Source organism: Micromys minutus (genome assembly GCF_963924665.1).
Source record: "Micromys minutus genome assembly, chromosome: 28".
NCBI classification, from domain to species: domain Eukaryota; kingdom Metazoa; phylum Chordata; class Mammalia; order Rodentia; family Muridae; genus Micromys; species Micromys minutus.
This window is the reverse complement of record NC_137963.1, coordinates 39139037-39163637: the sequence shown is the minus strand read 5'-3', so window position 1 is coordinate 39163637 and position 24601 is coordinate 39139037. Positions and strand designations below refer to the sequence as shown.

The 24601-nt window shown below is 50.5% G+C and overlaps 1 protein-coding gene across 4 annotated transcripts; it reads left to right on the top strand.

The window, feature by feature from the left end:
• Positions 1-64: 64 nt before the first annotated feature.
• On the top strand, positions 65-23748 carry TMEM8B (transmembrane protein 8B). 4 transcript variants are annotated; one of them, XM_080940229.1, is made up of 13 exons: positions 65-751; positions 4428-4617; positions 4959-5166; positions 11013-11146; positions 11377-11645; positions 12277-12602; positions 15489-15582; positions 15717-15840; positions 15919-16061; positions 16234-16388; positions 20687-20833; positions 20952-21068; positions 21278-23748. In XM_080940229.1, exons 1-13 carry the CDS (start codon positions 226-228, stop codon positions 21611-21613), a joined length of 2769 nt encoding a protein of 922 aa, XP_080796355.1. In that variant the 5' UTR covers positions 65-225; the 3' UTR covers positions 21614-23748. The 4 variants fall into 4 exon arrangements, with proteins under 4 accessions (XP_080796355.1, XP_080796354.1, XP_080796357.1 ...); XM_080940228.1 differs by having other exon boundaries at positions 16210-16388; XM_080940231.1 differs by lacking the exons at positions 65-751; positions 4428-4617; positions 4959-5166 and adding an exon at positions 10647-10654 and having other exon boundaries at positions 16210-16388.
• The last annotated feature ends 853 nt before the right edge of the window (positions 23749-24601 follow it).

Below are 24601 nucleotides of genomic sequence, written 5' to 3'. Positions count from 1 at the left end.
GCGGAGCGCCAGGCGAGCGTCATGCCGAGGCCGCCGCGGGGCCTGCTTATCGCCGGTTCAGCGCAGCCCGGAGTCTCCCAGGCCTGAACTCCTCCCCAGGTCCCGGCCCCGGCCCCGAGCCCGCGAGGACGCCAGAGGCCCACCCCGGGGGTGGGGAGCGGAGCCGCGGGTCAGCTCTACGAGCGTCCCGTGCTGGCCTGGCCGGCCCCGCCCCCGCCCCGGGCCATGGCCCAGCCCTTGTCCCGGCCCCTCATCCTATCCCAATCTCAGCCTTGGCCTCCGGCCACGCCTTCGTCCCGCTTCCCAAACCTGTCCTGGCCCTGGCCAGTGTCCCAGCGAATGCCCAGGTCCAGGTCCCCGCTCCAACCCCGGTCCCTGCCCCCAGTTTGGCCGCTATCCCCGCCTCGGCCCTTGTTCCACCCCTTGTCACAATTCCCAGCCCAGCATCTGACCCTGTCCCATTCCCAGCGTTTGCTTAAGCCCCTGGCCCAGCCCCAGTCCTTGCTTGAGTCTCCATCACACCCACTCCTTCCATCACACCTCCTGCCCTTGTTTGAGTCCCGGTGCTCAGTTCAGCGCCACCCAGTAGCTCAGTCTTTGCCCCCATCTCTGTGTTTGCCCAAGTCTCTTCCACTGGGCCCCCGCTTCTCTCATACTCTGCCCCTCTCCCAGCCTCGACTCAGGTCTGGGCTCCAGCTGCCGCCAGCCCTATTGCTGCTGTTGCTGTTTTCTGTCCTTGGTCCAGGGGCTGGTGAGTGCGGAAGCGGAAAGGATTGAGACTGGATGGGGTTCCAGGGAGGGGTGGCTTGGAAAGAGTCAGGAGAGGTGGGACTGGGCTGGGGAAAGGGCGGGGGATAAGGGCGAGAAGGGGCTTACACAAGATGGATTGGCAGCCTTCAAGAGCCCGTGAGACAGAGGCTCTCAGGTAGTTCAGCCGGTGGCTAATTGTCCTCATGAGACTGGGAGATCTCCTCCGGTGTCCACCTTGAGTCTGGCTTTCCCTGGGAAGTCTTGGGGGCGTTGCTCCTTTTGTTCCTAAAGTTTTATGGAGATGACATAGTTGCACCTTAGAAGCTTCTGTTGTAGCCTGAGACATAGAGACATTGTGGCTGAAACCTTTCAGATAACAAAGACATATTTTTTAAAAATAGAGCTAACAAGCAGTTTTGAGGACGGTATGTTGCATTAAACAGACAGGTATGGGTTATTTGCCATTATAATGAGCTTTCTTCTTGTGCTGGGTCTTTCCCCAAGCAAGCACCCCTGGACTACGGATAGTTATTGACACTTTTAAACCATGACTGAACCTCGGCCCACTTGTTCAGGTGGGGAAACTGAGGCTCAGCAGGGGAGCAGTTTGTTCAGAACTGTATTATACTTAAATGGCAGTAGTGGGGCTAGAAAAAAGTTTCCCCTCTTCCTCTGACTACAATACCTGATTGAAGTATTCCGTCATTGGCCCAAGGCATAATGTCTTTCCCAAACTGTTTCTCACTTGCCAGTGCCAACCTGCATGCATCATCCAGTCCAGAAAGCCACTTGGTTGGCTAGTAGAGTGGTCAGTCTATTAATGGTTGGAACAAGAGAAGCAGGGAGGGTCCTCGCCTAAGGGGCTGAGATGGCCCCATCATGAAATGGCTAGTGTTTGTGGCCTCAGCCCCAAGCCACCTTTGCTGAGTGGCTCTGCGGTGAGAATGGAGAGCATCTCAACAGCCTTTGGTAATAACAGCCAGCCACAGCTTTGGGTAGAGGAGTGACCTCAGTGGGCCTGAGATCAGTACCGTCCTAGGGTCACAGTCTTGCAGAGATGCATGGGTACCATGTGCTTGTGTGTATAACAGGGACCTGCGAATGGTGACATGCTGATGACACGGATTTTATATGTCTTTGGGGTGCATATATTATTGTGTGAGGGTGAGAGAGCATTGTATGGCCCACACACTTCTCAGCTTGGCCCACTTCTCTTATGAACATATCACCAAAGTGGTACTTTTAGAAGCAGGTAATTCCTAGGCTTGAAGGAAGTGTTAGGTGTGTGTGTGTGTGTGTTATATTTGTGTAAATGTCCACATCCATGTGTGTATTTACTGAGGCTAGAGGCTACTTTATTCCTTGGAATCTATCTCTCATTGAACCTGAACCTCCTATTACCCACCTGCCTTTATTGTCATATTGTGATAGACCTCCTCTGCCTCCTCTCCCTTCTCTTCCCTCTTCTTCCTTTTTCTCTTCCTTGTCATCTTTCCTCTTCCTCCTTCAGACGTGGGTACTGGGATTTCAACTCAGGCTCTGATACCTACATAGCAAATATTTTCCCCATCATCTCCCTAGACCTCGAGAGCACCTTACTCATTTCCTGGAAGGACGGGCCCAGGGTGGAGGGTGGACATTCATTGTTGATGCAGTGTAGGATCGACACTCACAAAAGCAGCTGGCAATTACCTTTTGGGTTTGACGAGGGGAGTTTGCACACGGGCACACACACACACACACACACACACACGATTAGGTGGTGGAGAAGCACCTTCATGTTATTGTAGAAGGGACATCAGGACAAGCTTATTGAGACTTGGATACCCATGCTGTCTCTGGGATGTGGTTCTGGTAGGCCCTGTTAAAATTCCAAATCAAAGCATGAGGTGAAGAGGATTCCAACTCTTTACCCCTTTTCCAACAAGTAGCACATCCTGTGACCCCCATATCCCCTGCTTTGCTGAGGTTGGCTAGGCAGGTCCAGATTCTTCAGGCCAAGCAAGCTCTTTGTGCTTGTCTGGTACTAGTTTTGGGGAGCATCCCTTCCCTAACCCCAGCAGAGAGCGCTCCAGAGCTCTCATTTCCTATAACAATAGTATTCAAAGGCCATTCTGTGTTGGGCCTCTGGCTCCCGGGTGTGAGAGACAGGATTCCTAGGAAGCTGTCTTCTCCATTACTTAGTCCCCTGCACTTCTGTCTGAGTGCAGCTCCGAGTCTCTCTGTGCTCCTGGGCAGTGCTCAGCTTTCAGGGTGGCACTTTTTCATGTTGAACTTGATCATCTGGTTGGAACAGCAGTTTAGTCTTTCGGTGCTGTCCTGGCCTTTGAGCCATTCTGGCCAGTGGCTGCCACTCGATCAAGTCCTCACCTCCCGAGGGTGCCTCTTTAGCACACTCCTTCAGTAACCACCTTTCCCCTGATGCCCCATCTCTGTTACTTTAAATACCTCGTTTTTGGGGTCATTGCTCCCATCTCCAGAGGTAGAGATCATTGGATTAGCTAAGCCTTATGGGTGTTTCTTGTGTAGCTGAGGGTCCTTCCTCCACCCTCTGCTCTGACTTGAAGATGCTTGAACTTCCCTAGCTTTCTGCCTGCTCAGGGACATATTCCTGGGCTTTATGGATCTGTTCTGAAGAAGGGAGATGAAGAGGGGAAGTGAGAGGGGGAGGGGACAGGAGAGGGAGGGAGAGAGAGCATTGTATGTGGGGACAGTTTGTCCCCATTTTGGAGACACCCTCTCCTATCATCTGAGCTATGGATTATGGTCCCCATGTGCTTGTCTGGCTAAGGCCTTTGCTGCTCACCCTGACTCTGCTCCTGACAACAGTGATCAGTTCAGCTAGAGATAACCACCTCCCCCACCACCCAACCTGGCCTACTCCAAATAGTCCCAAGTGATTTAGGATGCCACTGGGTCACTGGCTGACTGCCTTCCAGGACTTCCCTCTGGAGAACATCCTGGCTCCTCATTTTGACCCTAGTGAAACTGCTCGGTCTCCTTTCCTGGGCACTGCCATGGTGGCCTGCCAGCCCGTTCTTGACTCTGCCACCCAAGCAGCTCCCTGCAGCCTCACCACACCTTCCCCTCCCCTCCCCTGCCCCGAGCTGGTATACAGACAGCTCTTGTGAAGCTTCTGAGAATTTTTACTGCTCCTGACCACTGGGGAGTAGAAAAGGCAGAAAACAAACAAGTTACACAGTTCTGTGCTGACTCCCAAGCCCCACAAGTGGAGTTCTAGCTTGCTCAGTGGCTTAGGAACCTATGCCAACATACACACACACACAAATACACACACACACACACACACACACACAAGTACACATGTACATACACACATATGCATGAGCACATACACATGCACATACACATGTATGCACACTTACACTTGCACACTGTTTTGTTAGGCTTGGTGGGTGGAGAACAGTTTCTTCTGAGTGACGGACCTGCTGTGAAGTCAGATGAAGGGTCCTAGGTTTAAATCATCAGGGCTTTGTTTTTGCATTGTGAATTTTTTAAGAAGGAGGCTTTCGTAAGGAATAAGCCAGATGATGTTAGGGCAGAACAGGCCACAGCTCCTGGCTGGCAGGAAGTGCTGTTGGGTTGGTACTGTTGGTGAGAAAATGGCCATGCCTGCTACCTAATGGGAATGCCTCTCCTTCCCCTCTGCTTCCCAGGAGGCCTCTTCCTGACTGATTACTCCACCTGCTCACCCCGAAAGCTCAGCCCGTTTCGCTCCTTTGCCAGTACTGAGCTCTTCCACTTCCACGTTCCTGAGGACACGTTCCTGGCTGTTTGGAACCTCATCATCTTCAAGGAGCAGGGAGGAACCTTTGGGGACCACTGCCCAGACCAAAGTGTGACTGTGTCAGTGTTTGAATTACCCTTCTGTAACCCCAATTTCCAACCCTAGTTACTTTTCAAACTGAATTGACGTTTGGAGTTCTAAACATGCCTCTTGACCCTGACCTTGACCCTGATCCAGGCTGAAGTGTGACTAGAGGCTATGACATTTGTCACCTATGTTTGTCTCAGCTGACCTGTTGCCCCTTATGGACTTAACCCTTGACCTGGAATCCTTTTGTGGTATATGTCAGTATAGGGAATTTGTTTGTTTCACTAGTGATGAGTGACAGTTCTTTTTTTAGCCCGTTTTCTAACTCATGTCCCACTGTCTGCTTTTCTCTCTTCCTGCTTCTTGTTTGCAGGTATTTCCGGTCTGGAGCACCTCCCGTCATCAACCCACTGCACACACACTTCCCAGCAGACACGGCTGTGCCTGGGGTTTTCTCACTGACCCTCAGCTGGACACTGCCCAACAGAACCTCAGGCATCTTTAACGTCAGCAGCCCCTTACCTGGGGACTGGTTCTTGGCTGCCCACCTTCCCCAAGCCCATGGCCACATCTCTGTCAAGGTGGGTTGATGCTACCTGGGACAGGCAGGGTCACATCCTCCCCTCTGTCCCTGCTGAGTGTTCACTGGCATCATAGCCTTGTCACCAGAATCGGCAGCAGCATCAGGATGGCTGTGTCGGACACTGTTATCTGATGAGATGGTCTGTGGTTGATAGTAGGCACCTAGGACACAGTGATTCCAGGAAACTAAAGAAATTATACAATAAGGCCCTGGAACTAGGCAGTTGTCTCCCTTCCTATTGGAGGACTCTGAGGTTAATGAAGGTGCCTGTGGAATCTCCTGAACAAACCCAGACATGGTTTTATTTTGTATTGTGGTTGGTAATAGCCCTGAAACTTCTCTCAGGCCATATCCTTGTCTCTTTCCTGTGCATCCTGGCTTTAGGTAGGCCTTTCCCTTGCCCTTTGAGAAGCTTTTCCTAATAAAAGAAGCTTTGGATAGCCTGTATCTTGCCTCCCCTTCCTCTGTATACCAGCACTGATTTTAACACAGCAGAGATTGTCAGTCTGAAGGGCAGGTTCAGAAGTCAGGATGCTTCTGAATGTTTTCCCACTGCTCTTGGGTGATAGAGAAGCCAGAATCCTTCCGTATAGTGGGGAAGCATATAGGTTTCCGCCTGCTGCTGGTTGCAGTGGAGGGACAGTGAGCTCTGTGTGGGCTTTAGTGAGAGTGGAGACAGAGCATGAACAGAACAGGAATTTATAGAGTTACAAAACAAGAGCATCGCAAAGCGAAGAAGCTAGTGCTGTTTGGCTTTTGAGAGGGACAGAAATGACCAGGGAATACTGGCTCTAAATTGGTAAGATGTCTAGAGCAGTATCAGGCTGAGTTTTGTGAGGTCCAAGGGGGCTGGTGAGCCCTCTGGACGAGAACATGCTGGGATCTCACTCGGAAAAGTCTCTGGACTTTTGATTCGTGTCAGAAAAAAAATAATTTTTCCTCTAGGAGGAATAGACATTTGGCCAAATCTCAAAGCGCCTGCCTCCTAACCTAGCCAGGATCTTGCCTCGCTTTGTAAAAACTGACAGTAGAGAAAGTCTCGCCCCTGTTCGGGTTATCCACCTTTCCAGTGAGCAGGAAGTAGCTGGAGCCTAGACCTTGGTAGGAATTACTGAGCTGAGGCCTAGGAAGGAGTGCTCACGGTTGCTTGGGCATAGCAGGTCGGAGCAAAGCTTCTCGGAACCTACTGCATGACCCAAGCTGGATAGACCACTGATGTTGCTATGTAGAAGGAGCAGGCAGTGCCGGGAGGCTTGGCACCACAGTTGGGGGCCTAGATGGCTACTCCCAGCAGTGCGTGAGACCAGAAAGTGCACAGATGGGTCTTTCTCACTTGATGGACAAGGATCTTGGGATGGTTTGTCTAAGATGTTGATTACCTTCTAGAATCTTATATGGGGCTCTGAGGATTCTTAAGCCCTCCAGATCCTGGCTAGTTTTCCAGACTTAAGCCTGAGGTTTTGGTTTGGTTTTGTCTAGAGTATTCTTTTGCATTCCCAACTTGTATTCTCTTTGTACCATGGCTCCTCAGACTTACTGTAAGGCAGAGCAAACACAGGAAGTGGTGTGGGCTTAGGGATAACTCTGGGTGGGGTCATGAAGAATTCCAGTGAGAATAAGGCAGTACTGTTTCTGGAGTCCTCCTGGACAGTGGGGATGAGCTTAGATCTCTCTTTAACCTTTTGTCCTTCAGTTGCTTTGCATGAGGCCTTGAGTTGAATGCTGGGAATGCTGAGGTAAATAAGAGATGGTGAGATGTGGGAAATACTTTAAAAGCACAAAGAGTGGTGGCCAACTCTGGCAATATGGTGGAGATGTGTTCAGAGACTGTTAGGCAGTGAGACATGATGGGGAAGGAGATAAGGAAAGAATTTCAGTGGTGGGGTAGTAGGGGTCAGAGTTCGGGAGGCATCCTGAAGGAAGTCAGTGTGTACTGGGTGGAGAAGGTGGGGGTGGGGTGGGCACAGCCAGACCGAAGAGGGCCTGAGAGTGACAGGGAGCTGCTGTCTCTCGTCCTGACCTCTCCTGAATCATGTGTTCCCTGCACCCGGTGCAGCTGGAGCTCAGCAGTTTTGTGGTCTTTCTTCCACCTTCTCAAACTCCTGCTGCCTCAAGCTGACCTTATGATTCCTCTTCTTGTCCCTTCTTCCTGTCAGCCTTTCATCTCCTCCTAAGGTTCCTACTTACCAGTCTGAGATGCTGGCTTTGGGGTTGTGGTACCAGCTAGCACCCAACAGCTGGTAGTGAGAAGATTCTCCGGAACAGCTGGGCATAGGTCTTGAAGACCTTCTCTTTCCAGTCTAAGATCTGGGTGTGAATAAGATAGGTAAAGTCATGGAAACAATATGCCACGGAGGACTAAGCCTGTCAGCAGCTCAATCCCCAACGGCCTCCCACTTCCTCTCCTCTCTAAGTTATCTTATTTATATTTTAAATAGGTGGCATGTGCACCTGGTACAGCCTTTGAAAGGCACAAAAGACCCACAGTGAAAAGTAAGTGTGCCTTTCTGCCTGTTTTGCGATTCTCTCCCTGTAGGTAACTAGTACCCAGATTTCCACTACTTGCGTATACTGTTCTTTCCTTCTTGGTCATCGGCCTCTTGGCAGTTATGACTGTTGTTCTCCCGTTCCTCCTGACCACTGTCCACTCCTCTGGCTTCTTTCTGATGTCTCTCTTGATCTGTGTGTGCAGTCCTGACTTGATGCTTGGTCTCAGAAGAACCCCTTTCTGATTTTTCATTCTCTTGTTGTATGAGTCGATGCCTCAGAAGAGTGGACAGCTGCTGCTGTATCCTTCGAATCTCAAACTTTCTCTCTACCAGCTTTCCATTGCTAGTCTAGGAAGTCTCAAGCTTAATGCGTATGAAGCAGAGCAAAACCCAAAACGCTTATTTCCTTCTTATTTCCAGTCCAGCCTCTTCTTCCTGGTCGGTTCCTTCCCAGTGAGTACAGCTGCTGCCCACCAGTTGCTCAGTCCTCAACCGCATCGTTCTCGCTCTTCCTTTTCTCTTACTTCCCCACGACCAGTTCCTCAGCACTTAATGCCTATCTGCAGGTGTGGCTCTGCTTCTCCATGAGGCACGTCTCCTCAGTTCCCTTGACCACCACAGTGACTTCCTGAACAGTCCCTTTGCCTCCTCTGCTCCCTGCATCTGCTGTGTCCCCATTCACTTCCGTATTGATGGTGTTGACTCTAAGGACAAGAAAGCTGTGCTGGGTACAGAGGAAGCCACGTGTCTGTGGGCATCTTTGGTCTGTAAGCCCGTCTTAGTGTGTTTCTATTGCAGAGAAAGAACACTATGACCAAAGGCAGTGTTGGGAAGAATAGGTTTCTTCCAGCTTCCAACTCTCAGGTCACACTCCACTGCTGAAGGAAGTGAGGACAAGAACTCAAACACGTCAGGAACCTGAAGGCAGGAGCTGATGCAGAGGCTGTGGGGGGTGCTGCTTACTGGCTTGCTCCCCATGACTTGCACAGCTTGCCTTCTTAGAACCCAGGACCACCAGCCCACTGGTGTTCTCACCCACAAGTGAGCGTAACCCTGCCATATTAATTACCAGTTACCAATCAAGAAAATGTACTATGGGCTTGCCTATCTGATCCGGGCATTTTATCAATTGAGGCATCTCTCTTCTAAAATGACTCCACTTATGTTTACATAAAGCTAGCCAGTACAAAGCCCCCTCAGACCTGGAATTTCTTAAAAAAACATAGCCCAATTGTGCATGGTGACTCATATCTATAATCTCATACCTGAGAGACTGAGGCAGGAGGACTGGCATGAATTGTAACCAGCTTGAACCACAAGGTGAGTTCAGGGCTAGCTTAGACTACAGAATAAGACCATGTGTCCTCTCTAAAGGACAAAAAGAAAATACTTTCTCTGTGTCCCACAAAGTATGAGGAGCTCTCCACAATCCAGAGTGCAGCTGCCAGACCTTCTGCCTTTCTTGGTTTCTGCTTCATGCTGAGGAAGAAAGAGTCTGGATGTTGAAAGAAGAAACCAGAGCAACATATGTCCTGATATTGCCTGGAACCAACGGTAAAAGATGGAAGCAGTTCTTTCCCAACGGTGAGGCAGGGGAATGGGCACATCCTGAGCACTGGGATCTGGCCAGAGTCTTTCTGATCCATAGAGTTTTACATCAAAAGTGAAGGGCCTCTGCTGTATATGTCGGAGATGAGAAATTATATGCAACTGGGTCACTCTAGGGAACTGTCTTTTGACACCTGTCTTTCAACCTGACGGCTGGCTGTTTTTTCTGCACCTCCAATGTGCCAGGTTGTGTGCTGAGCACTGAGCTTGCAATCGCGAGATGGCACAGAAAATGTGTGGCTCTGTGTGCCTGAGTCTTCTGACCTGACATAGACCAAAGTACATAGCTTGTCTGACTTCTTCCATGGCATAAAACATGGTGAAATGTCAGGGCTTGGAACTCCTCCCCCAGAACAGGCTTTGGAGGCACAGCTTCATCAGAGTAATCACCGAAATGAGTGATAGTCTCTAGTTTATTGAACCAACAAAAGGCCTTTTATCTTGTTTCTAGAAGCCTCATTAGGAGACCCTCACCCCCTTAACTGGTGGTTTTAGGGCTCGTAAGATATGGATGCTTGCTGTGGAATGGGAACTCTGATACTAAGTGATGGGGTTGCTCAGGATTAGAGACAAGAAGGGGCATGATTGTTTATTATAAGAAAAGCCTTAGAAAGTATGGTAACTGTCCTTCAGTGTCTGAAGAAATAGTTTGAGGCTGCGGGTCATGTCACAGGGGACAGATTTGGGCTTCAGAAAGGTCAGTGCTGTCCGCAGCTGGGCTGATTCATGTGTTTGGCAAACATTCATGGCGAGTTGCACACACTACATTAGGCCTGTGTCTAGAGAGCCAAGTCCTGTTCTCAAGTTCCAAATAGTCTGTGGGTTTCTGGGGAAGTAGAGAGTAGTCCTCACTGGTGTGAAGAAGCAGAGGGCGGACAGGCGCACATCAGGAGGGCAACCTGGCAACAGAGGCAGTTAAAGGCTTAGCCTAGGAAGGTTGTACTGGAGACCTAGAAGAGGCCTCCCAGCTCCCCTACCAAGTCCGTGTTCAGTTGTAGAATGGGATAGTTTGCTGTCATGGTGATGTGGAAGCAAACCGGGAATGCCTAAGGGAAGGGTTAGGTCGGGATTAGCTGCTGCGAAGCCCAGTTAGCAGTTGGGTCTGAACTCAAGTCTCCAGGCTTTATCCAATGCTGAGACCATGAAGACCCAGATAGGACAAAGGTGATTAGAAATGACTGTGTAGAGAGCTGAGGGGATGGTTCAGTGGGTAAAGCATTGCTTTATAAGCTTGAGGATGTGAGTTCAAATCTCCAGAACCCACACAAAGTTGGACACAATAGCACGTATCTATAATCCTGGTGCTTCAATGGCAGAGCAGGGTTGGGGATAGGAAAATCTCCAAAGCTTCATGGACCAGCTAACCTCATTCAGCCAACAGGAGACCTGGTGAGCAGTGGGGGTGGGGGGATGCAGACGAGCATCTGGTCCCACATATACCTGTGACTAACGGCATGTGTCTGGCCTCAAGTACCTGCATCCATACTTGGGTATGTCTGTCTTCTGAGTGCCTCTTTTCTCCCAACCCATGTAGTTAAGCCTGTTGTAAAATACTTTTTAATACAGCACAATTCCTAATAAAATGCCTACTCAAGTAGGAAAAGTTGGGAGCTTAGAGACCAGAGTAGGAGACTTGGGAGCCAGAGGCTAAAGGGGTTTCTTCAAGATCTCTCCAGTGACTTCTGTGAGCCTTGGTTTAGTAGCACCCTCACTGTCTCTTCTGTTCCTGCTGCCTCTTCTGTTCCAGGGTCTTCAGGATGAATGTCAGTACCTCCTTCAGCCCCAGCTGATTGTCCGGCGCCTGCTGGATGTGGCTGTACTGGTTCCGGGCCGTCCCTCGGAGCAAACCCTCTCCTCCCATAATCGCTCTGCCTTGTATAAGTAAGTGAACACTCCAAACCTGGCCCCTGCCCTGTCTTCTGATCTCAGCTTTCCCTCTCCCCAGGGCAGCTCCAGGGAGATATCCCAGTCTCCGCTCCCCTGGCACAGAGACACTGAGCAGGCTCCTGTACCCTGTCCTTTGTCCCCATCCATTCCCTTGCTTCCTCCTTCCCTCCCCCAGTGACTCTGACCTCTCTGTCTTCTCTTGTCCCAACCTATCCTCTGCCCAGGGTCTTTGTGCCCAGCTTCACTTACAGGGTTTCAGCCCAGCTGGTGTGTGTAGGGGGTCGAGGGGCATCTGTCTGTCCCCTGACACTGCGCCTACGTCCCAAGGCCCCACCCCTACACAACTCAAGCTCTGTAGCCTGTGGAGGTGCCTCGGTATGTCAACTGGAGTTGGCCCTGCCCCCCTGGGGCCACTGGGTCTATGTACGTGTGGAGACACCGTCCCGGGGTCCTGGCAGAACTGTTCGCTTCCAGCTGTGTGTTCGGTTACAAGGTCAGAACCCCTCACCTGCCTCAGCTCCCTAACCTATGCAGTGACCCTTGGCTCCGGCTACGGGGATGCTTGTGCTCTGTGGCCCTCAGCCAGTCCTCACAGTTCCCCCCCCCCCCCCCCGCGGCCCGGGTACTTCCACACTCCTGAGGTCCCACCTCTTTGGAGCTTCAGGTCATGCAGTCGCCTTCATAGTGTCTTTGTACCTGACTTGGGACAACTGAAGACTGTCATTATTTTTCTTGACTTAATCTCATTTTCAGTTTCCTGGGGTGGACAGAGACAGCCAGGACTTCTGGAACTGTCATTGCTCAGTTGTAAATCATTAGGTCAGCATGTCATGTTAGCTTACATTGCAGTGTTTTCAGTGCCTTGAGGAGGGACACGTGACCTTAACTCCTTGTAGTGTGACCTTGGGGAGGGACAGCTTCACACCCTCCAACTTGGCAGTTGACTAGGAAACATTTGGGCCCTGTCCTGTGACCCTGGCTGCCTCCTTTTCCAGCCCCAGCATATTCTAGTTGTCACTCCTTCTTCCCTTCACTAAGGCCTGTCGGGCTCCCTTCTGCTGTCTGGAGGGGTCACATGGCTATGAAGGTCACATGCCTCATCTCTGGCTTCCTCTGCTTCACAGAGTGTCCACAACCCAGCCTGTCCCGTGCCTTGGTCCCTGGGGCTGCCATGAACATGCCCCAGTCACTGGGCACCCAGCCACTGTCCCTGGAGCCACCATCCCTGGGGACTTCTGTAGAAGGGTCTGGAGCCACAGCGCCTCCTGAGCACTGCTGGCCAGTGCGCCCCACTCTGCGCAATGAGCTGGACACCTTCTCTGTCCACTTCTACATCTTCTTCGGTCCCAGCGTGGCTCTTCCACCTGAACGCCCAGCTGTGTTTGCCCTGAGGCTGTTGCCAGTGCTAGACAGTGGAGGTGTCCTTAGTCTGGAGCTCCAGCTCAATGCGGTACGTCCTGGAAAGGGTGGTTTCCCTGTTGGGGAGTCTGAAGGGGAGAGTTGCAGGAGGGTAGGGCCCTTATCTCCCTCAGGAAGTCGTTCAGGGTGTTTTTATGCTTTTCTCCAGTTTTCCACACAGTGCTGGTCGACAAGTGTTCTAGTGCTCAGTCCTGTAGCTGGCCTGCTGGAGGCTGATCTCAGTGGGTGGGTCACTTGTGTAACAAGAGGCTGTCACTCCAGGTGGTACAGCCTGTGTTTGGACAGCGGGTGGTATTCCTGTCAGTCCACCAGGGTTGCTTTCATGAACTCCCATGAGCTTTGTTTTGTCCAGAAGCTGTATCTGGCAAATCCACATGTGCCTGTTCTTTGCAGATTCTTTTAGAGTAGTTTGAGATTTATAGAAACAGTGAGCAGTAAGTCACTGATTGGGTCTTGGAAACTAGCTCAGTGGATAAAGTCAAACACAGGGAGTCGACTTTGCACACATCTATAATCTTGGGACTGAGGAGATAGAGCAGGGTGGTCCCTGGGTCAGCCTGGCCTACTTGGTGAGTTCCAGGTCAAACGAGAGGCCATGTTGTAAAACCAAGGTGGATAGCATTTGAGGAATGATAATTAACATTGACCTCTGATCTCCACATGTACATGCACATACATGTACTGATACATGTACACACAGATACATACACACATACACATACAAAGACAGTAGAGACTCCACATATGTTTCCCTTCCCCATGCAATTTTCCTAATTACTAACAAATTACCTTAAAGCTGTGCTTTGGTTACAACCCTGTGCTATTTTAACAACCCTTCAGATGTTCCCCATCACTCTGCTAATAGCGGAGGCCGTCATGTTTAGATTTCTCTACACTCAACCCTCATTCTCCTGCTTATACTTTGAGTGGCTGTCATGTCTCTGAAATTGATGCTCTGAGCTGGTCTGACCAGTGTGGCAGGCAACAAGCCATCTGTCTGTCTGTCTGTCTTTCTGTCTGTCTATCTATCTATCATCTATCTATCTATCTATCTATCTATCTATCTATCCATCTATCTATCCATCTATCTATCCATCTATCTATTGATCTATCTGTTGGTCTGTCTATCTGTCTGTCTATCTATCTATCTATCTATCTATCTATCTATCTATCTATCTATCTATCTATCTTTCTATCTATCTATCCATCTATCTATCCATCTATCTATTGATCTGTCTGTCTATTGGTTGGTCTATCTATCTATCTGTCTATCTATATCTCTATCTATCTCTATATCTCTATCTATCTATCTATCTATCTATCTCTATCTATGTATCTAACTATCTATCAATCAGGCAGAGGCTTACTGTGTAGCCCTGCAGCAGGCCTGGGACTTGCTATATAAACCAGGCTGGCCTCAACCTTAAAAAAAAAAAATCTGTCTGCTTCTGCCCCCTAAGCATTGGGATTGAGGGTGCACAACCACACCCAGCTAAGTCCTGCATTCATGCATCTTGATAGCAAGTTTATCCCTGAGTTGTTGCATTTCACTGAGTTCATCTGGGATTGTGGTAGATTATGAACCCTGGGTCTTCTGTTCTTTTTTCCAAGTATTTACACCCCCCTTCCCTGGGATCAAGGACTATAAACCTGGAGACTGCCTTAGGCTGTCCTGTACTAATTTACAGAGTATACGTCTGCATATTGCCCTTCCTGGCCTCCCACTTAAAGAGGTGACAAAGCTGTTGTATGGTGCTCACTCTTGCAGCCAAGGACAAGGTGCATGTACACAGCAGTGTTTGGTGAGAATTCAGCTGAAGAAGGGCGTGTTTAATGGTGTAATACATAATCCCAGCAGGGAGGCAGGAGGACTAGAACCCTGGTTACATACGGAATTTCAGGCCAGAACAGCCTGGGTTATGTGAAACGCTATCTCAGAAATTCCAGAAATGATAGTAAGAATTTGGCTGATGCCTTCCCCGCTCTGACGCTGCTTCTCTGGAGACTAACAAATTGAGGTGTGCCCACAAATGTGGAACCTCCCCAAGACTCCTGCTTCAGTCATTTTTCTATCCTGATTTAAACATTTCTCACATGCATTTATTTTTATCCTGATTTAATGAGTCAGACTGCCTCAAATCCTTACAGAGATGATCTAATGGTGCCCTGTTTCCTGTTTCTTCCTCATAGACAACCCCTTACCTTCACCTGGGGGATGTCTGCTTTTTTAAAAATCTAAATCAGATTGTTGCATTTAACATTTAATCTCTCTAGTCTTTATTCAGTACTTGGGTTTTTTAAAGGTGTATTTTAGTCATCAGAGGGCTTTGCCCGCACACAGGTCTGTACCATATGCTTGCCTCGTGCCTGAGGAAGTGGGTGCTGGGAATCAAACCTGAGCCTGTGTCCAGAGCAGCAGTGCTCTTAACCACTGAGCCATCTCCAATCCCAAAATGTGTTTCTTAACAGGCCTCTTACCTTCAGCCAAGGGCTAACTGGGAACCTTAAAAATGTCCTTTATCCACAGCTAGTTTTTATAGCGCGCGCGCACACACACACACACACACACACACACACACACACACACGCATACACGCACACACAGACGTATATATTTTTTTATTTCTCCCTTACACTAGATAGGATGAGCTGAGGTGCCTTCTCTTCCAAAGGAGAGTTAGAGTCGGGTCTTGCTCTCTTATTAGGCTTTGAAAGAGTCTGACTGAGAGGATCTGAGAGTTTTCATACTCCTAAGTAAGAGCACAGCTTTGATGGGTTGATCCTGGAGAAGTGGGCCCACTCTCCAAGAGGAGAATCTGGTTGCTATCCACAGGGAGTGGGAAAACTGACACCTGGGTAGGGGTGGCCCACCCATCCGGGGGTCTGACAGCCTCATTTGCAAATACACCCTGCTCAGAGCTCTCTGCACCAGGAAAATGTAACAGTATTTGGATGCCTGACTCACGAGGTGCCCTTGAGCCTGGGGGATGCAGCTGTGACCTGTTCCAAAGGTGAGGAGGGGAGTGGGGAGTGGGAGGGCTAGGTGCCCTCGGCGGGAGGGGGAGGGGAGGAGTTCAAGTGTTCCCAGGTCCTGACTCCTTGCTGACCACACCTCCTTCTCTCCCCTGGGCTCTTTGACCTTTAGAGTCCCTGGCCGGTTTCCTTCTCTCGGTCAGTGTCACCTCCAGAGTGGCGCGCCTGCGAATCCCATTCCCACAGACGGGGACCTGGTTTCTGACCCTCCGTTCTCTGTGCGGGGTGGGACCTCGGTGAGAAACATGGTGCACAGTTGGGGCTGGGTTGGGGCAGGTCTGGCCTCAAATAACCGGGCGTGTGTATGCTTGCAGGTTCGTGCTGTGCCGCAATGCTACAGCTGAAGTGCGGCTGCGCACCTTCTTGTCTCCATGTGTGGACGACTGTGGGCCCTATGGCCAGTGCAAGCTGCTGCGCACCCACAACTACCTGTACGCGGCCTGCGAGTGCAAGGCTGGTGAGCCGGCTGAGTGGGAGCAGGCCAGGCTGGGGGCTTCTTGGGCTTCAGGGTGGCCAGCGAGGTGCCCGGGAAACTGGGTGTGGGGACAGGGTGAGTACAATTGTCTGCTGAACCCACGAGTGCCTCTGCCCTCCTCCACCATCAGGGTGGCGGGGCTGGGGCTGCACAGACAGTGCCGACGCGCTCACCTATGGGTTCCAGTTGCTGTCCACACTCCTCCTCTGCCTGAGCAACCTCATGTTTTTGCCGCCTGTGGTCCTGGCCATCAGGAGCCGATATGTGCTGGAAGCTGCCGTCTACACCTTCACTATGTTCTTCTCCACGGTATGCGGGGCCTTTGCTTCACGGTGTCTTCGCCACAGGGTGGGGGAGGGTTGCATTTCTACCACACCCCCTGACCCCAACTTTCTACCACACTCCCTGACCCCCAACTTTCTACCACACTCCCTGACCCCCAACTTTGAGGATGTCTTCTAGAATCTCTAGAGAAAGTGACTGCTTTTTGTCAGGCCAAAGCTGTTTACGAGTTGACCTAACTGTAAACAGTAAACACACTCACACCCCCAGTCTTCCCACAGGGAAGGTAAGAGATGCCGGCTGAGCACTTCATGAACCTTGTAACCATGGCCTTGGATTTTCTCTGTGACCGCCATGGACTCGCATGGCGGCTTCTTCACTCGGTGTGCGAGCCTCTGCGTGCGTCTCTGCTGTTCTCCCCCCCCCCCTTTTTTTGAGAAAGTGTTTTAATCTGTAGACAAGGGTAGCCCAGACTGACCTTAAACTCTTAGCACTCCTCCCTTAGCCCTTTTGAGCTAGAGTTACAGGCATGTTCCAGCGATTTCTGTCTGTAGCATGTTCACTTTTAGGACATAAAAGCATGCCCCCTTCAGTTACTCTGGCCTTCTTGGTTTTCATGAGAACTTTTAGAAGGCAGAGGTGATCTTGATATGGGGCAGTTTATCAGAAACCTGTTTTAAAGAGTCTTGAGAACTCTGTCCTGAGGCATCATGGGAAATGGCAATGTGATATAAAGTCCCAGCTCAAAGGATGTATAGGGTGTTGGTTTTGAAGCAAGGTATCAGTGTATAGCTCTGTTTGGCCTGGAACTCTCTGTGTAGACCAGGCTAGCCTTAAACTCACAGAGATCCATGCACCTTTGCCTCCCAGTGCTGAGATTAAAGCTGTGCACCGCCACATTTAGTTAGATTTATAGTTTTCAGACTCCATGTTCCCATCATGGAATCTTAGCAGTCCCATCTCAGATTTCCAAATTCTCTATAGGCAGAAAGGTTTGTGCTCTGACAGGAATGGCAGAAGTGCATCTCCTAATAGGTTTAGCTCCCTAATAGGTTTGCCCCCAACAAGATCTGATGCTGTGGGTCTTGTCATCTCAGTGGTGTTTGGCAAACTGCAGCACAGGAGGACTGCCCGTGAGCACTGTGAACTCTTAAATGGGTTTTTATTCTCCATGTGCCTTGACAACAAGAATAGCACGAAAGACCTTGTCCGTGTGATAACTGAGTGAACAAAAGAACCTGACAATCTGAGCCCAACTCCCGTGACCTACACAGGAAGGAGAATGGCCGCCTCAGCTTGTCTTCTGATCCATCCAATCATACTGTGACGTATGTGATGTAAGCACGTGAGTGCACGTGCGCACACACACACACCACTAATATTGCAGATCACATTTGTGCTTCTCTGGTGTTCAGATCACAGAAATGTATTCAAGACCTTGAGGAAAGTAGGGGCACATGTGTCCAAGTGAAGGTGTGGGTTCTTCCTGGTACGTACATACAGAGGAGCAGAGGAGGCTGTAGCCATGGCAACAGATGGGACCAGGGACCCCAGGTTAGCTGGTGGGTCTGATGCCCTCTCTTTATATCTGTGTCTGTTCCTCTTTATGGCAGGTGCCCACCCACCCTCAGCCTCATGGAGATTTAAAGTGACTCAGAATTAGTAAGAACTCCTTAGTGTAGCAGGAGCTCTAAGTGAACACAGTCATTTCTTGTCCTTTGTACAAGAATCTGTACTGGAATATTCTAGGCAGATGCTTTTTTCTGAAATGGCGTTTCACCTGAAAAGAGACCTTTCCCCTGGAGGAACTGGAGGATCCTCACAGTCTTTCATGGCACAGGAAGAATGCTCACTTTAGTTTTAAAGATTTACTGTGTGCATGGATGTTTGTGTGTTGTGTGCATGGATGTTTGTGTGTTGTGTGCATGGATGTTTGTGTGTTGTGTGCATGGATGTTTGTGTGTTGTGTGCATGGATGTTTGTGTGTTGTGTGCATGCAGTCAGTGCCCATGGCGGCAGGAGAGGGCATTGAATTTTCTAGAACCAGAGTTGCAGAAGGTTTGTAGCTACCATGTGGCTCCTGGGAACAGAACTGAGGTCTTTTGTAAGAGCAGCCTGTACTCTTAACCCCAAACTACCTTTCTGACCCCAACCCTATTTTCTTAAAAAACAAAACAAAACAAACCCCCAAAACAGCAGTGAGTGGGAGGGTAAGAGAGTTCTGGCTTTGAGGTACTGACAGGAAGTCCTTCCTCTAACTCCGTTTCTTCTGGTTCAGGGCCCCATTGTCTTTCCTTTCCCGTCTAAGCGAAGAGTTTAGACGCTCATCTCACAGATGCTCCTGTGGAAGGGCTCACCGGGTGTTTGCAGTGGACAGTACAAGGGCCTTCCAGGAGTATCTCTTCCTTGTCTTCCGATCTTCTAGAGCAGCTTAGCCAAGAAGTGGCTCGGGTTCATCTGGGGAACAGGAGCAGGCAGCAAGTCTATACATCAGGACTTTGTAGATATAAAATATTCTCTTAAAAGTAGGCCTTAAACAAAGCGTGTGATTCTGAGTGTAGCCAAGCAGTTCAGATAATGAGATCAGAAACTGACAGCTCCCGAACGCGTGCCGCGAACATTGCTAATTACTTCCCATGAGTGCACAGAGACGACAGATGGGTATTTAATTCTCGTGTTGTGTCTGCAGATGAAAGGAAGTTGATGTGCTGTCCAAGGGGGAAGTGAGTGGTAGAGCTGAGACTGCGGTCTGGCCCCACCCACATACAGCAGTCCCATGTCTTCAGGCACTGGACGTGAACCCACGGACCTCTGTGACCTCAGCTTCTCAGAACTCCCGCACTAAGTCTCATCCCACCCTGAGTGCAAGCACCTGAGTCTCTGTGTGGATTAAATATTCTTGCATTTTTCGATTGGCACCCTATTGTGAACCACTAGATAAGTTACACATTTATGGTCTAAAAATGTAGAATTCTACAGCTTAGTTACTTTTCCAGATTTTCTCATGTATAGCACACACGGAGAGGAGTACACGCCCACTTGGGGTGACGTCAGCAGAGCAAGTCTTTTTTAATGCCCACTCCCTCCCCAACCCACCTTGCGCAGAGAATCCACAGGAGAAAGACCCCTTGAGTCCCTCAGACATGTTCTCAGCGGCTCCTGCCTCTGCTTTACTCTTCTCTTGCTGTCATTTCCTCCTTCGTCTGAGGTGACTCACCACAAGCCCTGCGTCCTGAATCTGTTGAGCTTTCTTTTCCGTGTGCTCCAAGGGCAGGTGCCAGACGTTGGCTGGGCCGGAAATACAGAATTAGTGCTTGAAAAGTCAAGCGAAGCCAGAAACCTATGTCTGTTAGATTGTTTAGTGGCTCATAGTTTTTGCATTTGATTTTGAAAGAAGAGACTAGCCAGATAGCTGCCTGGGATCCTCCTAGCTGAGGCAGGAGGATTGCTGCAAGTTTGAGGTCAGCTTGAGCCACACAGTAAGTTCTAGGCCAGCTTGAGCAACAGAGTCAGACACTGTCTCTGACAGTCTCAGACATTGTTGGGGACAGATATTGAGGAGACAGTGCCCACTGATCCATATTCCTGTGCTGATTCTTCATGGTTGAGGAGAGGAGGGCCATGTCCCTTTGCTACATGGTGTCCTAGTCTGAGTGCCACCCTGGTCTTCATGGCCGACCATGCTGCCGGCCAGGGCCACAGGTACTGCCTTGTTTGCTTCCTGAGTTTCCGGCCCTGGCATTGGGGTGTGGGTGGGCAGTTGTTGAAGTGGCTCTCCTGGGGTAAGTTAGGAGAGTAAAGCCTAGTTCAGAGCCTAAGAGACCAGAGCCAGGTACCATGGAGGCCTGAGATGGGGTTGTTGGTGAGACTCAGTAAGTGTGAGGGTCAGGTTGGGACTGGCCTCAGCTTGATGTCTGAGCCCCTGGCTGGGGTCTTTCCATAGCATATGTGTCCCAGAAGCAGAGTGAGGACAATGAAGGGCCAGGATCTTAGCTGCCGGACACATCTGGCTGTAAAGCAGACCCGACCTTGCTGCCATATTTTTCTCAAGGATGAGAAGAGTCGGGACTGGAGGGGTGGCTCAGTGGTAAGAGGGAGGGCTGCCTGGGGTTTGATTCTTAGCAGCTGTATGCATGCAGTGCACAGACCCATGCAGGCCCACACCGTATGCAGAAGGTAAATCTAGCAATTTATGGCATTGTTCACCTGGGCCCTCTGACCTCTGGTCTCTGACAGAGAAGTAACCCCCATGTCTCTGTCTTTGGAGTCACAGCCCTGCACGTGCGGCGTCAAGGCCTGATGGCACCTGTTATTTCTTCCTGCAGTTCTACCATGCCTGTGACCAGCCAGGCATCGTAGTCTTCTGTATCATGGACTACGATGTTCTTCAGTTCTGCGATTTCCTGGGCTCCCTGATGTCTGTATGGGTCACTGTCATTGCCATGGCTCGTCTGCAGCCCGTGATCAAGCAGGTTAGTGCAGAGCGTCCCGGGAGAGGCGCATAGCTAACCTCCACTGGAGTCCGCCATGCTTGAGGCTTTCCCCAGTGCTGCCACCTTCTGGCCCAGCCCTGCAACCCTTTCTCTGCAGGTGCTATATTTGCTCGGGGCTATGTTGCTGTCCATGGCTCTGCAGCTTGACCGGCATGGACTTTGGAACCTGCTTGGACCCAGTCTCTTCGCCCTCGGGATCTTGGCCACGGCTTGGGTAAGTGGAAAGGTCTGTGAAGGGCCAAAGAGGGAGCAGGAATGGCTCCAGGGCGCTGGCTGTTTGTCCCCACTCTAAGGTGGCCTTGTATTCTGTCACCATCACCTCCTGAGTGGCCACTCCAGTCTTTGCAGGTACCACCTAGGGCTCAGGAAGTCTGAACTGGCTCTGGCTTGCATTTCTGAATCCCGCTTCTCTGCTTCCCACAGACAGTTCGCAGCGTCCGGCGCCGGCACTGTTACCCGCCGACATGGCGCCGCTGGCTCTTCTACCTGTGCCCGGGCAGCCTGATCGCTGGCAGTGCCGTCCTGCTGTATGCGTTCGTGGAGACCCGGGACAACTACTTCTACATTCACAGCATCTGGCACATGCTCATTGCCGGCAGCGTGGGCTTCCTGCTGCCTCCCCGTGCCAAGACTGACCGTCGGGTCCCGTCCGGAGCCCGCGCCCGGGGCTGCGGTTACCAGCTGTGCATCAATGAACAGGAGGAGCTGGGCCTTGTGGGCTCAGGAGGGGCCGCTGTCAGCAGCATCTGTGTCAGCTGAGAGGGGCTTTGGGCCAAGCTCTGAGGGGACACGAACCCTGCCTAGGGTTCCTCCTGGGGCTATGGAGCCCGCCTAGGTGCAAGGGACAAGTTGTGTTTCTTAATGACACACAGTCTTTCTCAAGGATGACTTTTCAGGGACCAGGAGGCTTCCCTAAGACATGGAGAATTTAAGAGCCTAGAGTCCTCCGGTGTTTATGGGGTCCTTCTTAGGGACGAGCTATGCAGGACACTGAGCCTCTGAGGACCAGGGAGTCCCTAGGGAGACGGAGCCATTCCCAGGGATAGGGAGCCCTCCTACAGACAGATTTTTATCAGCAGTGTGATCAGCACAGAGGGAAAATGGAATCTATCCTGGAGAAAAGTCAACAGATTTCCCAGTGGCTCAGCAGTATTGGCCTTGGGCTGCTGTGCTGGGCAAACCGGCTTTGAGAGAGAGATCTGGGACTGCCAGGCAGCTGGTGTCCTGATGGGACAGGTAGAGTATGGTATGTCTCCAGTGATGTATGTACTGAGTCTGTGCCGCCTTTTATCCCTTGTGGGGTCAGGGTGTGGGGAAATGGGGGAGGGGGCATTGAGGAAATCCTGAGAGTGACAGGGCCTTCCTGGAGAGGATGCTGGAGACGTCTGTCTGTGGTTTCTGCCCTGTGGCTTGTCCACTGGCATCCCTCTCATGTGGTCCATGTTTAATTCCAAATACTCCCTGATGCCCATTTCCCATTGCTATGGACCCTAGTCTGGAGTAGTGAAGAGGGGTGTGTGCATCCGTGTATGCGTGTGCTTTCCGTGTGTATGCAGAGATGAATTAGTGAGACTTCCCTATGACGCCTACACACAGAGAAGGAAGCTAAGGTGCCAGGAAATTAGAGTAACAGGTACAAATTTCAGTGTAGAAGGCACCACAAGAATGGAACCTCTATTTTAAGCTTCCATTTTTTTTTGCATGCCAGAAATAATCTTGTGTAAATTGAGATTTCTTTTCTTAGTGTGTGTGTGTGTGTGTGTGAGAGAGAGAGAGAGACAGAGAGAGAGAGAGAGAGAGAGAGAGATGGAGGGAGGGAGGGGGAGTCTCACTATGTATATAGTTTGTTCTGGCTTAGATCCCATGATCCTCTGGGTCCTGGAACTACAGACGTGAACACCATACCTGGCAGCTGGACTTGTTCTTTCCCCATGGGTTCATAGCTGAGTTTTGAGGATCTTGTCTTATGCTGAGATACTAGAACATTCTTTCTGGTCCCCAGTATCCATACTTTACCCGTTCAGTCAACCCCGCTGTTCCCAGTCAGCAGTCGGACAGACTGCTAAATGCTGAGAGGTTTCTTGTCTGTCTGCATAGCCTAGTTCCTGCACCCCAGTTCTGTGCCACATGAGATGTTCATGATTGGCTAATCAGACACAGCACGAAGCCGGCTCTTTTCTGGGGTCCTGTGCTGGGTTTTACTTGATAAAGCAAAAGATGAGTTGTTTTCTCTTTTAAGCTGTGTAGATGGAGCCAGGGGCTCTGCTCCTGTCTCTTTAAGAAGCCTAGGGCAGTACTCACACTTCTTCCCTCCTCTCACCCCTCCCACCTGTCAGTCTGGAGAAGGAGCCAGTCTCAAGTTTCTACCAAATCTTCTCTCTGTGCCTTAAGTCCTTTCTATTCTCCTCACAGCCCAGGCCTCTGAAGCTCAAAGCCTAGAAAATACCACTTTATTCTTTACTCTCTGTAATAAAATCTCTTCCCTGAGGCACGGAGTACAGAATAAAGTAGCTGACTGAGTGGCCAGGAGTGATGTGTGCACTGGGTGTTGTTCTTGTATTAAAAGTGCGATTCTTGGGCCAGGTATGGTGGTGCATGCCCGTAAGCCCAGCGTTCGAGTTAACATGAGTTACACGACCCTCTCTTAAAAGAAACTGAAGTAAAGCAAAATAAAATGGCTGGACACATGGCTTGGCAGTTAAGAGCTGCATTGCTGTTCCAGAGGACCCGAGTTCATTTCTCTGTACCCAGTTATTTGCTAAGATGCCTGTAACCACAGCTCCAGGGGACACACTACTTCTGGGCTCCCTGGGCACCTCTCCACACAAGTGGCATACACTCACACAGACACAGACACACATACACATGATAAAAAACAATAAAATTTTTTTACAAAAGAAGAAATGCTATTCCTTACCTTATCTGTGGCCGTACCACCCTCAATACCCCTGTGTTTGTCTGATCTCAGAAGCAAAGCAGGGCTGGGGCTGGTCAGTGTGCGGGTGGGAGAGAAGCCATTCTCACCCAGAGATAGGAAGAACTGGTCGTGTACAGTTGACCCAATAGCCAGGCTCAGGACTGACTGGACAGAAGGCAGCAGGAAGGGAAGGGAGTTGAGACACCCTGCTCTGTGGGCTGGAAGGAACTTCTGGAGGAGGGCTCTTGAGAGAATTGAGTGGATTGCCACAGCCAAGATGTTGGGGTGCTTCTCTGTGCTCACAAGCCCCCAACTTTGATTCCTGAGATGCTTGTTCCCTCTGGTCCCCAGTCACTAGTGTACTTAGGACATGTGACCCAGCCTGCGGCACACACTGTAGACAAGGTCAGGACAGGGTTCGAAAGGGTTACAAAGATGGGAGAGTCAGAGGTAGGAAAGCCTGACAGTTATTTAGGGACCCGTGAGGAGTGGAGTGGTCTTGGAGAGCGGGAGAGAGAGACAGAGACATAGAGACAGTGAGAGAGACAGAGACAGTGAGAGAGAGAGACAGAGACAGTGAGAGAGAGAGACAGAGACAGAGAGGCAGAGAGAGAGAGACAGACAGAGTGAGAGAGACAGAGTGAGAGACAGAGAGGCAGAGAGAGAGGCAGAGAGAGAGAGAGGCAGAGAGAGAGAGAGGCAGAGAGAGAGAGAGGCAGAGAGAGAGAGAGGCAGAGAGAGATAGAGAGGCAGAGAGCGAGCAACAGCGCAAGCGCATTGTGGTGATAAAGCAGCTAATGAATGTTTTGGAGAGAGAGGTGGTGTGCTCT